General features: G+C 43.6%; 1 protein-coding gene across 2 annotated transcripts in view; it reads right to left on the bottom strand.

The window, feature by feature from the left end:
• The window catches only part of LOC311236719 (E3 ubiquitin-protein ligase MARCHF3-like), a 74,606-nt gene that overhangs the window by 48,324 nt on the left and 11,364 nt on the right, over window positions 1-14,918 (bottom strand). For both annotated transcript variants that reach the window (XM_084324459.1, XM_084324460.1), the window contains one exon: window positions 2,053-2,402. In XM_084324459.1, coding sequence (XP_084180585.1) covers window positions 2,053-2,330 — 278 coding nt within the window. In that variant the 5' untranslated portion in view covers window positions 2,331-2,402. The remainder of the gene's footprint in view (window positions 1-2,052; window positions 2,403-14,918) is intronic.

Here is a 14,918-nt window from a genome sequence, read left to right as displayed (position 1 = left end):
GAGCCGCTCACACTCACACAAAATACACATACGGGTACTTAAGGGAGGGGCCTGTCCGTGGCTCCGTGTTGAACTCCCCCAGACCGAGCTCTGCACTCATCATGGCGGAGAGAACAAAACGAAAGTCTGGGTACACTTTACGAAAGTCGATGCCGACAACGCACGTTGTCACAAGTGCAATAAAACATTTGCAAGTAAGGGTGGCAATACAAGCAATTTGTCAAAACATAACATTAGTCTGCAGAAATGCGCCGCTTTCGACTGCTTTGCTCGCAGTGTTCCATCTCCATCCACGTCCACTGCAGGTAAGCCAAGATACGGAGTTAGCTAGGCTAATAACGAATTATTACGAATAGGCTAATAAATAAAATATAATTGCTTAGCTAATTGTTTAGCTACAAATATATTTGAAAGATGACAACTTTTTATAGATCGTCATTCGTCAGGCTGAGGCTGCAGCCACCATGTCCCAGCCCACCCCTCCTCCCTCTACACCACGGGTCCCAGCCAAGCACAAAGTCCCTTCACCCTAGCAGCTAGGAAGGATGACAGAGGATAGGGTGAATGAGTGTCACAGGGCTGTGACCCAGTTTGTTGTCAAAGGCCTGCACCCCTTCTCTACAGTGGAGTCCAAGGGCTTTAGGTAACAAGTAACAACTAATCATTCAGTGTATAGTTTTTTTTAATCTTACATTTGTTGTTTATTATAAAAAGTCTATAATAATGCTGAAGAAATAATATTTATTTATTATATTTATTCATAATTTATTTATAAAGTTATATAAAAGAACATTGCTGCTGCTGTTGCTGAAGAAATAATATTTATTTATAAAGTTATAAATAATAAAGCAATGTCGATAAAGTACCGAACCATTAAGCAGTATCGATAAGAGTAGTAGTATCGATAAAATCCTAACGATACCCATCCCTAGGTAGAACACACATATTTTGAATGCCTTCGGCAGACTTCAAATGAGCCATTTTAATCTAGATTAATCTAGATTAACTCCAGGATTGCAGATAGATTAATCTATATTAAAAAATTTAATCTATGCCCACCTCTAGTTAATAATGATCCAGTACCTAGTAACTAACGAGAAACTATATGTTAATAATGATCAAGTACCTAGCAACTAACGAGAAACTATATGTTAATAATGATCAAGTACCTAGCAACCAACGAGAAACGATATGTTAATAATGATCAAGTACCTAGCAACTAACGAGAAACTATATGTTAATAATGATAGAGTACCTAGCAACTAACGAGAAACGATATGTTAATAATAATAATTTATTGATCTTTTTCCCCCTCCTTTTTCCTCCGATTTTCTCCCATCCCAATGTTAGTCGTTATGCCAATTCCCAATCCCCTTCCTGGTCGCTGCGCACTTACCCCCCACAGTCGGTCTGGGAGAGTGGAGGCTATCACGTGCTTCCTCCGACACACGTCTAGCCAATCAACCGCTTCTTTTCACCTGGCAGTGCGGACTCTCACTGAGAGCATGTAACGTGTGGAAGGATCACAATACCGCCCTTAGATCCTATCCGCGCTTAGCAGGCGCCCCGACCGAACTGTAGGAGTCGCTGTTTACAAGACCCGGACCCACCCCGCCAGCTTCTCCCACCCTCTAATACAGACAATTGTATTAGTGTGAACGGCCAGCCAAGCTGGTGACAACCCCGGAGCTGTGAGCTGGATTCGAACAGGCGAATCCAGCGTCTCCGGGGTTGGTGACGAACGCAATCTCCGCTACGCCACCTGACCGCCCTTCGAGGAACTATATGTTAATAATGATCAAGTACCTAGTAACTAACAAGAAACTACATGTTAACAAAGTGTAGGAAGGCATATTATTTAACTCATAGTTCACTTTTATAATCAGATAATTCTCCACTGAACATGTCTTTGGGGAGTGAAGTCCTTCTGAAAGGAGATATCAGGTCTTTCTAGACTTGAGTGACTGATGGACAGAAAAACACACACACAGGAATAAACACCAATACAACCAAAACGTCCCCCTTGACCCGTCCTCTGTCGATACAACGTACCAGTGTTTGGCGTAGGCCCCGACCGCCGGCGAGAGCAGCTGGCTGTCCAGTTTAGTAGACACCTGCATGTAGTACTGCGGCTGTCCGCTCGCCGGTGTGCCGCCAGGCTCCTCCCCCGCCTTCTTGCCCGGGAGGGCGGGCTCGGCCGAGAAGTCCAACGATGCGCACATCGGCCCGGAGTCCGCCGCGTCGTTCAACAAGCACGCCGTGTGATGGGGCGCGGAGCGCGGCTGATCCGGCAGCACCTCCGGCAGCAGAGTACAGCGGCTGGTTGTCATGGCAGCAGACAGGTTTTTATTTTCCTCTCTCACGGATGCAGAGTGATGAGCTTACTACTGAGCATCTCCCATCTGGAGGAATGAAGAGAGAGAGAGAGAGAGAGAGAGAGAGAGAGAGAGAGAGAGAGAGAGAGAGAGAGAGAGAGAGAGAGAGAGAGAGAGAGAGAGGAGGGGTCAGTATTATTAATCATTATATACCCGTAACTCAATACCATGCGTCAGATGTCTTTTTTTGTTTGTTGCTAATCATGTGACTTGATCCAAGAAAAAGGCACATTTAACCACATGCTCTAACCGGCTGGGTCATTTGATGGGGTAATCGCAAATCACACAGCGATCTGCTTCTATGTGCAACAGAGGGGACCTCACAGCTCGAGAGTTCATGACGACAGCGGTCACATGTGTTCTTTATTAACTAAGGCCTAAATCCTGTACTCCGGATGAGCCCCGTATATATGCACCATATCCACCATATATATCCACCATACAGTATATCCACCGTATATATCCACCATATACAGTATATATCCACCATATACAGTATATCCACCGTATATATTATCCAGTATCCACCATATATATCCACCATATACTTTATATCCACCAAGCATCAGAGATAACAGACAGGGAGTGGAGGATGCATTCGCAGGGGGGAGGGGGGGGGGGGGTTGAGCTAATGTCCTCCTGGTCCTCTCAACCCACTTCCCCTGTTGACATAACTCCAAAAGGTCAACCATCGTGTGGAGAGAGAGAGAGAGAGAGAGAAATAGAGAGAGAGAGAAATAGAGAGAGAGAGTCAGATAGAGTGAGAGATCAATGTTGGAACAAAGCAGTGAGGGACCTGCATACCACTGTGACTTCCTATTAATAGACTCTGTTACAGTGCGCAATGATGACCATAAATAGCTTAACTACCTGACACTTGTTGACTGGCGCGCTCCACATAAAAAAACAGCTCAGAAACACAGGAGGCCTGGATCACAAAAAGGGGAGGGGGGACGACAACCGCTGCATGGAAAACAAGATAACAGTGCGCTTATTGGATTAGAAAAATGATTGCGTTCCCCGTTCGTTGCTTTGTGTTTGTATTTACCTCCCAACCCAATTGGACGAAGGGGGGGATGGGGGTGTTAGTGGCGGCAATCACAGTTCTGCCACAGACAGACTAAACACAAATGTCTCGCTTGCTGTTATCGCTGTCAGGGTTCAGTCACGCCAGACGCTGGTGATGAGGCTGAGACAACGTTATGGGAAGGGGAGAGCAGAGGGGAGCGGGAGGGGTGGTGGCTACGACGACTCCGCCACCGTAACAACAACAACAACAACAACGACACACAGCTAAACAAAACTGTCAACACACAACAACTCATTCGCAGCAACGCAACTGAGGTTGTGTAGGTCTGGTGCGTCTGTGTGTAAACATTCTGTCAACACAGCAGTTTTAAGAGGACGGAGGCGGGGGGGTTTCCTGACCCAGAGATGGTGCTTTAGCCCGTCGTCACGCTTCAATGGCTTTGATACATTTAGTCTAAATCGAAGCGCTTGACTCGGCTTGAGAGAGTGAGTTCGGGGCACTCTTTGCTAGCAGCAGCCTAGCAAATAATTGTCATTAAACCCAGACAGAGAAAAACAGCACAATGCTTTGAATTGTGGACTTAGTCGTAACACAAGTGCTTCTTTGTGTCCGTTGCATGTGGAACAGTGGTCTCCCTTCAGGCGGCCTGGCCCCGGCAAGGACGTCATACTACCAGCTACATTGTTACACGTCCACAGAAGACTCTAACAAAATGATCTTTGGCCCCTACAGCAAGGGGCTTCTGGACCACCCCCTCGCCATCCCAGTACAAGCAAAGCAGATGTATCCACACAGAAAGGGCTCCTCAGTGTACAACTCCACATTCACCACCCGGACCGTGACTAACTCTTTGAGGTTTTCACATCAGTTATTTACTATGCCTATTGAATTACACAATGCACGCCCATGGGTGTATAAATATCACACCCAGGAACTGGCAGAGACACAGGGAGAGGTGGGGGGGGGGGCTCACTTTTACGCAGCTAAGGGTTCATATTGGGAGGATGTGGAGTCTAGCTCCCTCAGCACTGTGTGTGTGGGTGGAGCGTGACCCTGTTTGAAAAATATGAAATGTCAAACCGCTTCCTGGTTCGGCGCTATGTTAAAACTAGCATGCAGTTCCTTTACTCAAGTAGAAAGTACAAACACCCTGATTGAATGATTTAAAAAAAAATCCTCTCTTCAAATTGTTACTAACGTAAAAAATGTACTAAATGAAAAGAGCAGGCGTTGCTATTGTACGCCAGTGCTAGGAAGCATTCAATCCTTGCCATGCCGACCCATTGAACCTCTAGAAGGTTGGAGTTCTAGTTATGCTCAGATTAATTCCTCTTAAAGTAGTTTTCATCAACTTCATATTAGCATATTTTGTATATTTTTCTCCAAGGTATCTAGTGGCTGCAAGGTTCCGACAAATGAACTGTAGCAAAAACTGGGACTTTTGCCTTGTAGTGGAGGACGTACTTTTAAGTAGATCATTTAGAGTAGAAGTACTTAGATTAGATTCAAATTAATTGTCAGTCATCATACAGCAGCACAAGTACAGTACAACGAAAAGAAGTTTGGCATCCAACCAGAGTGCAAATGTAACAGTAAAGTGCAATAGTAATATACAATGTAAACTGGGTATAAAATATATTAATTAGTACTACTGAGTAATAGTGCTAATCAGATGTATGTACAGAGTTGTAGTATTCATATGTACAGTGGTACAGGTATATAAAGACGACACTATGGTAGTATGTCATACTGGCCAGCAGCGTATTTTGTTATTCTGGGGCTGTGGTTCCACTTCAACCTGGTTCCTTTTACACCAACAAATAACCACATGCTGCATGGATGAAAATCCAACAGCAACAGAGAGATCTGCATTCCACTTTCTTCTTTTCTCTCACTCCTACACACACACACACACACACACACACATACAGTATACACACCCACACACACACATATACATACATATACAATTACACACACACACACACACACACACACACACACACACACACACACACACACACACACACACACACACACACACACACACACACACACATACAGTATACACACACACACACATACACATATACATATACATATACACACACACACACACGCACACACACATGCATACACACACGCACGCACAAGCTTGTATGGTCATGTGGATCCAAGCCAACCTTCCTTTTCACTTCCCATATTTGGTGACTATTTTCCAGGTCAGTAGTCCGTCACACTCGGCCTGGACGGTCTGGTGCTCATTTCACCCGTTCTCACGTGAGATGGATTTGAGAGAACTGAACATTCTGTATGTTACTAGCTAGGGGCGTAACCGTACACGTATCCGTCCGTACCGAACCGTTTCAGTACTGGACCTTTGGTTCAGTACGTGCCGTCTACCGAACAAATACACAAATACGTATTTTAACCACTAACGGAACGCACATGCAGAACTTTATTTTGCGTGGAGAATTTTATTCAAAACTCAAAGTTCACCCCCTTACCAAAATGTAACTTGCGCAAAGGGCCGGATGTTGTTTGTTCAGCCCACGCACAACACTAAGAGATTACCAGTAATTTAGCATAGCCTCATAGTATGGCGAACACAAACGACAAGCCAGAGCTAGAAGACCTATTTTTCACAATTTAATATAAATTATTTTTTTAACAAGTCGATTATTCATTTGAATATAGAATATTCGTTGACAGCCCTACTTAACAGTAACTGCACACTACATCACCCCTGGACATGGAACATGGAAAGCCAAACATTCCCCCACTGTACCGAAAACCCTGAAATGAACCTTGATACTTTTAAAGTTGTACACTACCCCCCCTTGTTAACTAACATGTAGGTCAAAGGTGAGAGAGCCTTTATTAAACATGGACAAATTGTGTGAAAATGTAGTCTAATGAATGTTACTTTGTGAGTATCCCTGAAAGCCACTGGATACCAAGCGATGCAAATGAGCTGTTCAACGGTAGCAGCATAATGTTTGCCTTATCGATAAACTGTAGGCTATTTCTCACATTGTCTAGAACTTTCTACTCTCTAGTCTACGTTGTACGACTACGCAGGCCCTGGGTTCAACAGCGACAGAGTTCGCAGAGGTCAGAGGTCAATTGTAAAGATACGAAAAACACTGATAATGGGGGAATTTTTGTTCATATAAACCTCCCATTTAAGAGAATATGAGATAGAAATATGTCTATTATGATGATTAGACAACAAAGGATCAGAGTGAGAAGAAACATTGAAGCAGAATGTCCCGTCACACTGGCCTATTACTGAGTTTATCTAGGCACACAGCTTCCACAACATGATTACAGATATACATTCAGTAGGGGGAGCGAAGACCTATATAGGTCAAGCACATTGTTTGTGTGTAATACGGTACATTTTTGTGGAACAGTACTAATGTTGCAGGCTAAGGCCTGCCCTTGTCTAAATACATTTTTAATTGCTAATAGGCATTCGATTTTGTCATTCAATCAGAATTTCATAGATGAGTCGGTACATTTATGTATATAGTGCTGCCAATCGATTAAAATATTTAACTCGATTAAACGCATTATTGTCCATAGTTAACTCGCGATTAATCGCAAATTAATTGCATTTCTTTCTTCTTTTTTTTTAATCTTAAACGGATCTTTTTCAAGTTCCAAGTTTTAATACTCTTATCAACATGCGAGTCAACAAATGCTTGCTTTATGCAGCCATTTAACACAAAAGGATGACCCTCATGCATTGCAAATTTGCATCAAATTCAAAACAGAGTGATGCACAAAATAACTTAAAAGAAAATAATAATTTAAAACAATGAATAAAGTGTGCATGAAATAATAGGGGAAAGAAAACGTTAGGAACTTGTTACATTCACCCACACAAGGGCTGAGTAATCACACAACCCCCCTCTCTCTCTGAATGAATGAATGAATGAATGAATGAATGAATGAATGAATGAATGAAAACTTTATTTAACAGATTGCAGAATGGGTACAATACAGTACGGCTCAATACATACAATTGTTAAGGGGATGCAGACCTGAGAAAGACGTTTGTCTTGTTTCCATCAGGGTCCCCCATTTTCAATTCATATAGACATTTATGACATACACAACATACATGACATTTATGGCATAGGGACATATAGGTATTTAGTACTGATACATTTGTGACATAGGCGGTATTCAAATATACAGTACTGTTACCCCTAGATCCTGACAGAGTATATACATATGATGGGGAGGGGACTGTACATTAGGAGGGGGTGGGTGGGTGGGAGGGAAATATACATACGGCGGGGAGGGAATATATACATGCGGTGGGGAGGAGACTGTCTATTAGGAGGTGGTGGGGGTTTTGGGCATTTACGGTGGCCAGTTTCGAATTGCAGCCTCTCACACACACTCTCCCAGCTCTCTTTCTCTCTTGCCCCTTCCTCATCTCTCTCACCCCCCTCTCTCTCTATATATCTCACACACACACTTCAGAAACAAACATAGTATCAATGAGAGCATCAACAATACACCTGAGTGAAGTCTAGTAAAAAAAAAAAAGAAAAAAAAAAGAAGAAAAATCGTAAAAGTTAATCGTGAGTTAAAAAAAATAGTGGCATTAATGGAATCGGGCGATAACGCGTTAATACCGCGTTAACTTTGACAGTCTTAGTATATATATATATATTTTTTTTGCCTTTCTCTTTTGCTCTCATCCCCCAATTTATTCGTTATGCCAATTCCCTTCCTGGTCGCTGCGCTGCCCTACTGTCAGTCTGGGGAGGGTGTAGACTACCTAGTACCACATGCTGCCCTACTGTCAGTCTAGAGAGGATGTAGACTACCACATGCTGCCCTACTGTCAGTCTGGGGAGGGTGTAGACTACCACATGCTGCCCTACTGTCAGTCTGGGGAGGGTGTAGACTACCACATGCTGCCCTACTGTCAGTCTGGGGAGGGTGTAGACTACCACATGCTGCCCTACTGTCAGTCTAGGGAGGATGTAACGTCACGGTGACCAATCGCAGCCACTCTTATTGTCTGGGACCAAATACGGCCACGCCCCATTCCCAGTAAAAAGTGGGAATCTCTAGAATGGGTTTCGGGCGATGCTGTATACGGAAGTGACGATAGACAACACTTTCTGTTGTCAGTAGATGGCAGCATTGGTTTAAAATTAAAAGGTGAAAATGTTGAAAACTACATGAATACATTTCCCAAGATCCTTAGCACAGGTCACAGGTCACTGGGATGTGTCTATTCTTCGCCGTGATCTGAACAGCGGTAAACTATTACTGCGACCTCGGTATAGCAACCGCAAATGGTAAACTAATTATCTTAACAAAAGTGCGCTGGTAGCGTTACATATGTTGTCTAAAGGGGGACATATGGTACAATTTAAGATTTTAATGATAATCGGCATATAAAGGACAACATAAAGCATCGTTAATTTCTAAGAAACCTCAATGAAAACGGTAATATTCGCTATTGTTATGAAAATGTGCTAGAATCCTATAAAAACGTTAGACTACCACATGCTGCCCTACTGTCAGTCTGGGGAAGATGTAGACTACCACATGCTGCCCTACTGTCAGTCTGGGGAGGATGTAGACTACCACATGCTGCTCTACTGTCAGTCTGGGGAGGGTGTAGACTACCACATGCTGCCCTACTGTCAGTCTGGGGAGGGTGTAGACTACCACATGCTGCCCTACTGTCAGTCTGGGGAGGATGTAGACTACCACATGCTGCTCTACTGTCAGTCTGGGGAGGGTGTAGACTACCACATGCTGCCCTACTGTCAGTCTGGGGAGGATGTAGACTACCACATGCTGCTCTACTGTCAGTCTGGGGAGGGTGTAGACTACCACATGCTGCCCTACTGTCAGTCTGGGGAGGATGTAGACTACCACATGCTGCTCTACTGTCAGTCTGGGGAGGGTGTAGACTACCACATGCTGCCCTACTGTCAGTCTGGGGAGGGTGTAGACTACCACATGCTGCCCTACTGTCAGTCTGGGGAGAGTCAGTGTAGACTACCACATGCTGCCCTACTGTCAGTCTGGGGAGAGTCAGTGTAGACTACCACACGCCTCCTTTGATACATGTGGAGTCGCCACTCGCCAGCCACTTCTTTTCACCTAACAGATAGAAGTTTCACTGGGAGAGCATAACACCACGGAGGTTCACACCATCTCCCCCAGATCCCCTCCCTGCTGAACAGGCAGCAGTAGGAGTAGTAGGAGACCAACCAGTAGGAGTCACTATTGCAACGACCAGGACGTGTGAATACTTTCGGCAGCCCACTTGTCCTTCCACATTGCTCTGATTGGCCGAGCGCGCGCATGCGCATGAGCCGCGACGCGCTCCTCAGCCAGGCAAGAATACTACGCTCAGCTTAACCCAATTTATACAAATGGAAGTATTGATTACGCCGTAACGAATCATTAAAAAAATATACTGTTAACTGGAATATGTTGTTTCTTTACACATATGTTGGATTATGTAATTGGTTTGTCATGACAAACAAATAAAAAATCGCATCGCCGGCTTCGCGGCTGCGGCGCGGGTCCACGACCCTCCGTGCTCCGATCGCCAGCGGGGAGAATATGCTGCCGTGAGCGGCATCGCTGAGCTCTGGTGTCCACTGGACGAAGCCAGAGACGGACTTATTATGGGGCTTATGCCAAGAAGGCGTAACACAACAGTGAACACATAGTTAAGTACGACTGTTCACTGTTGTGTTACGCCTTCTCGGCATAAGCCCCATAATAAGACCGTCTCTGGCTTCGTCCAGCGGACACCAGAGCTCAGCGATGCCGCTCACGGCAGCATATTCTCCCCGCTGGCGATCGGAGCACGGAGGGTCATGGTCATGGACCCGCGCCTCAGCCGCGAAGCCGGCGATGCGATTTTTTATTGGTTTGTCATGACAAACCAATTACATAATCCAACATATGTGTAAAGAAACAACAGATTCCAGTTAACGGTATATTTTTTTAATGATTCGTTACGGCGTAATCAATACTTCCATTTGTATAAATTGGGTTAAGCTGAGCGTAGTATTCCTGCCTGGCTGAGGAGCGCGTCGCGGCTCATGCGCGCGCTCGGCCAATCAGAGCAATGCGGAAGGACAAGTGGGCTGCCGAAAGTATTCACGCGACCAGGACCCATACCTCACTGGCTTCCCACATGTGAACACTGACAATTCAAGATTCTCTCATAGAAAATACCTCATGCAGCATAAAAGAAACATAAAAAAGACTAATCAACTAAAAGTCTAAATCAACAGCTGCTTAATTGACTCAAAAAGGGGGGCAGCCCCAATGCAAGCCTACTTTGAAAATGTGCAATTTCATCTTAGCCCAGCACCAATGAGAAAGGTGGACATCTATACTGCACAGCAGGCAGCCAGAGCTTGTTTGAAATCCACAGGTCACGCTCTCTGACCTTGTGTCGTGGGACGTCGGCCTTATATGGGACTGAACTGAGAATTCACAACTGAGAAAAAAACAAGGCGAGAAGCTGTGACTCAGCCACAGTGCTGCGTTGCGTAGATAAGCCCTGCTAGCCCTACTCCCAGCCATAAGTGAGGTGGAGTTCTGTTTGTCTCACTCCCCTCTCTCTCACACCTACTTAATACATGTGTGGCTCAATCGCAAGCAACCTTGTTTGAACAAGGATTGGTTTCTCCACTTGGCAGGGTTCACACTCTTTATACCGGTGTACACGTTCCAGGACAACGACTGAAGTTATTTTGAGACACCAGAGTCATGCATGAGAAGGAAGGCAGACATTATGTTATTTCCCCCTTAAGACTTGATCACCCGTGAATGGTGGACTATGCAGCAATTAAAGACAGACAAGATGCAGTTCACAATCACAACACTTAGGTCTGAGACCTGGTTCAAGATTGTCTAGATTGGCAGCTAAGTCTAGTATTAAACATTTACCACATATATATATATACTGTATATATCCATCTGTCTGAATATACCTGCATATAATCCTTTCTATATACCTATTTTTACCCCTACCCCTATAACTCTGTATGATAGCATGTACAATAATGCTGTATATACCATATATATATATTTATACTTACCGTATATATATATATTTGTATCCACATCTGTCTGTATATACCTGCATACAATAATTTTTACATACTATATCTACTACCGTAATTCCTCTAATAGTAACCGGGTCTCAAATACAAGCCGGGTCTCTATTAATGGCCGGGTGCGCTCTTGAGCTAAGCAATTATAAGCCGGCCTCCTAATACAAGCCGGGTTACTAATATACTGAGCTGCATACTGAGCTAGTTACTTGATTTCACTTTGAAAACGTTGAAATGACCAGTGACCACCTGTAATTGCACTGTTTACTATTTCATACAGTACTTGGTTTCAATAAATGAACCCAGTACATTTTACTGGGTTCAAACTGACACAAAATGTTGATTTATTCATTATGATCCGTTTGAAAATTTGAAATATAGGCCTCCCTCTTATACAGGCCTCCTCCTAATACAAGCCTGGTACCCGCTACGGTTGAAACAAATACAAGCCGGGGTTACTATTAGAGGAATTACGGTATATCTATATCTGTACATAACATATCCCTTACCTACTCTTAGTTACTAGTTATACCGCTGGCCAGTAGGACTTACTACCATAGTGTATTTATACCTGTATCACTGTACATAATAATACTATAAGGCTGTACATACATCTGATTAGTACTATTACTCAATAGTACTAATTTATAATATATGTTATATATGTTAATCACCTATACATTGTATATTGCACTTTATTATTACATTTGCACTCTGGTTGGATGCCAAACTGTCGTTGTACTGTACGTGTGCTGTATGATGACAATACATTTGAATATAATCTAATCTAAACCATGATGGTAATTCTTATCAGTGGAGGAAACAAGGAAATGATTGCACTCACAACAAACTAACCAACCAACTCCATGAACAACATTGAAAAACAACCAAAGGAAAAAAGCCTAATCGTGGTGTCAATGTACTACAACACCTTAAGGATTCCTATGGACACGGACAGTGATATGTATAGGCTACTGTCTATTGTTTGTGGTTCTGTACATGTTGAGGTCCTATTGTCATTGTGCCATGTGTCTGTCTTACGGTAGGACCGTAGGACCTATGGAAGTTGTTGAAATTCCTCTGACCCACTGTCACCAAGACACAATTCCTGTACATGCATTTCCCTTGGGGAATCAAGCGTTAGTAATTCTGATATCTGATTGAGAAAACAACGAACAAAGGCACATTTCAAATCTCATCCCTGTATACTAGATATCATTGTCGTTTCATAGATATCCTTGGACGTGGCGGGCGGTTGGAGGGTGTAAATGAGGTTTTTGGGGAAGGGAGCGAGCTTCCCGCCTGGTGCCAGAGCAGCATTCCGCCAGATTGTGACCCACTCCGTCAAACGGCAAGCTGTTCAGGGATGCCACCACGCCCCAGCTGCCTCTTAGTGCGACAGTTGGCTGTGAGCAGCTTCTTCCAAACTCAATCCTCTACACACACTCAGGCATTTCCCTCTGATCAGCATTTTACCGGGGGGTGGGGGGGTTGAGAGAGAGAGAGAGAGAGAGAGAGAGAGAGAGAGAGAGAGAGAGAGTGTGTGGTCCAGCCTTGTGGATACCAGAGATATCATCCCATAAACTTTGAACTCTGTTGCCTAGACTCGATTTATACATACCTACTGCTTTCGCTGTCTACAACTGCCCTACACTGTAATCATAGTAATCATAATAATCATTATTACCTACCTCATACTATAGTCTACCAATATAACTCTGTATGATAGCATGTATAATAGTGCTGTATATGCACACATTTATATTTATATATATCCATATCTGTCTGAATATACCTGCATATAATCCTTCTATATACCTACTTATATTTTATATTAACTCTATTTATTACATGGCGTTTTAACATTAGCCGAAATGCTTGATTGTGATTGGTCAATAGCCCCTGACAGCGGTGAATTATTTTTCGATAACCACCGGTGATTATTGTTTTTCGTAGCTGGAGCAATCAAGCCCACTGACACACACTGTTTCAGTGCAATCAGACACACCTGCCGGCTGCCGGCGATAATAATAATCACTTTATTTGGGCTGACAGAGCCACAGAACAACTGCGTCTGCATTTGATCTTGTCTTGTCGATGGTGTAAAATGAATTAGGTATATTGTTAGTAAGTTAGCCATGTAATAAGCGGGATAATGTATAGCTATACTCGACGAGGCGCCTCGGTGTTCTAAACTCTGTGTCGGTCAATTATTTTGCGACAATGACCTCGTAGCTATACATTATCCCTTACATATATATATATACAGTATATATACCGTATCTTTATTTTCTATTCTTACCGTATATATATTTATCCACATCTGTCTGTACATACCTGCATATAATAATGTTTACACATATGCAGATACTATATCTATATCCATACATATCCCTTACCTATTCTTAAATAATCATGATTATGATTATGCTGAGTCCCGACCACTTGTGACTCACTGTTTTGATCCCCCGCAAAAAAAGAAGATCCGACACGTTTCACTTCGTCAAATGACGCCTGGACGTTTCTTGCGTCGTCATACGTTGCATTGTTATTGGAAAAGTATTGCCAGGAGTCAAGGATATAACCCGTTATTATACAAAGGTCAACCTCTATGCTAAACCTATCCTGGGTGCGTCTATGCTTTTACCAAACGGTTCGTGTTTCCGCGTTCCCGTTTTGCGCTCTGATTGGCCACGCACGTTTCTGGTCATGTGACATGTGCGCCCAATCGCATGACGAGCAGTGTCTTAGCCCATTTCCGCGTCGAACACCCTGCAAATGACCTAACGCCTAGTTTATCACTGGTTAAGCTTAGGCGCTCTTTCGATGTTGGTTAAGGTTAGAGTTTGGAATCAGGGCTGGCGTTCGAAAGAGCGCCTAAGCTTAACCGTCCAAAGAACTTGCTGTCACACGATTGGGCGCACATGTCACATGACCAGAAATGTCAGTGGCCAATCAGATTAGCAAAACGCACGAACCGTTTGGTAAAAGTAATGAGGCCATCCTGCGTTCTATCTTAGAGAAAACGATTCCTTTTAAGATGAAGGGACGAGAGGAAAGGGCCGCTGTATCAAGTCCATTAATCAGGCGGTGTGACGCGGTCCTGGACCACCGGGGCCTCTAGGGACCCAGGGAAGACAAGAGCTGGAGGAGTGGCCAACATGGCTGACTCTCACTGACTGTCTTTGTTCTATTTAGACTAACTCTATAATAAACACATTTATCTACAATAAACATTCTAGTATCCCGGCATCTCACGCTGAGAAACTATGGCTTGATTCCAAAATAAATTCGGCATATAATCCTTTCTATATACTTATTTATACACCTGCATATAACCCATGTAACTCTGTATGGTAGCATGTACAATAATGCTGTGTATACCATATA

Source organism: Notolepis coatsorum (assembly GCF_963971535.1).
Source record: "Notolepis coatsorum genome assembly, chromosome: 11".
NCBI lineage: Eukaryota > Metazoa > Chordata > Actinopteri > Aulopiformes > Paralepididae > Notolepis > Notolepis coatsorum.
Note: the sequence above shows the minus strand (reverse complement) of the source record. Positions and strands in the feature narration are given on the sequence as shown.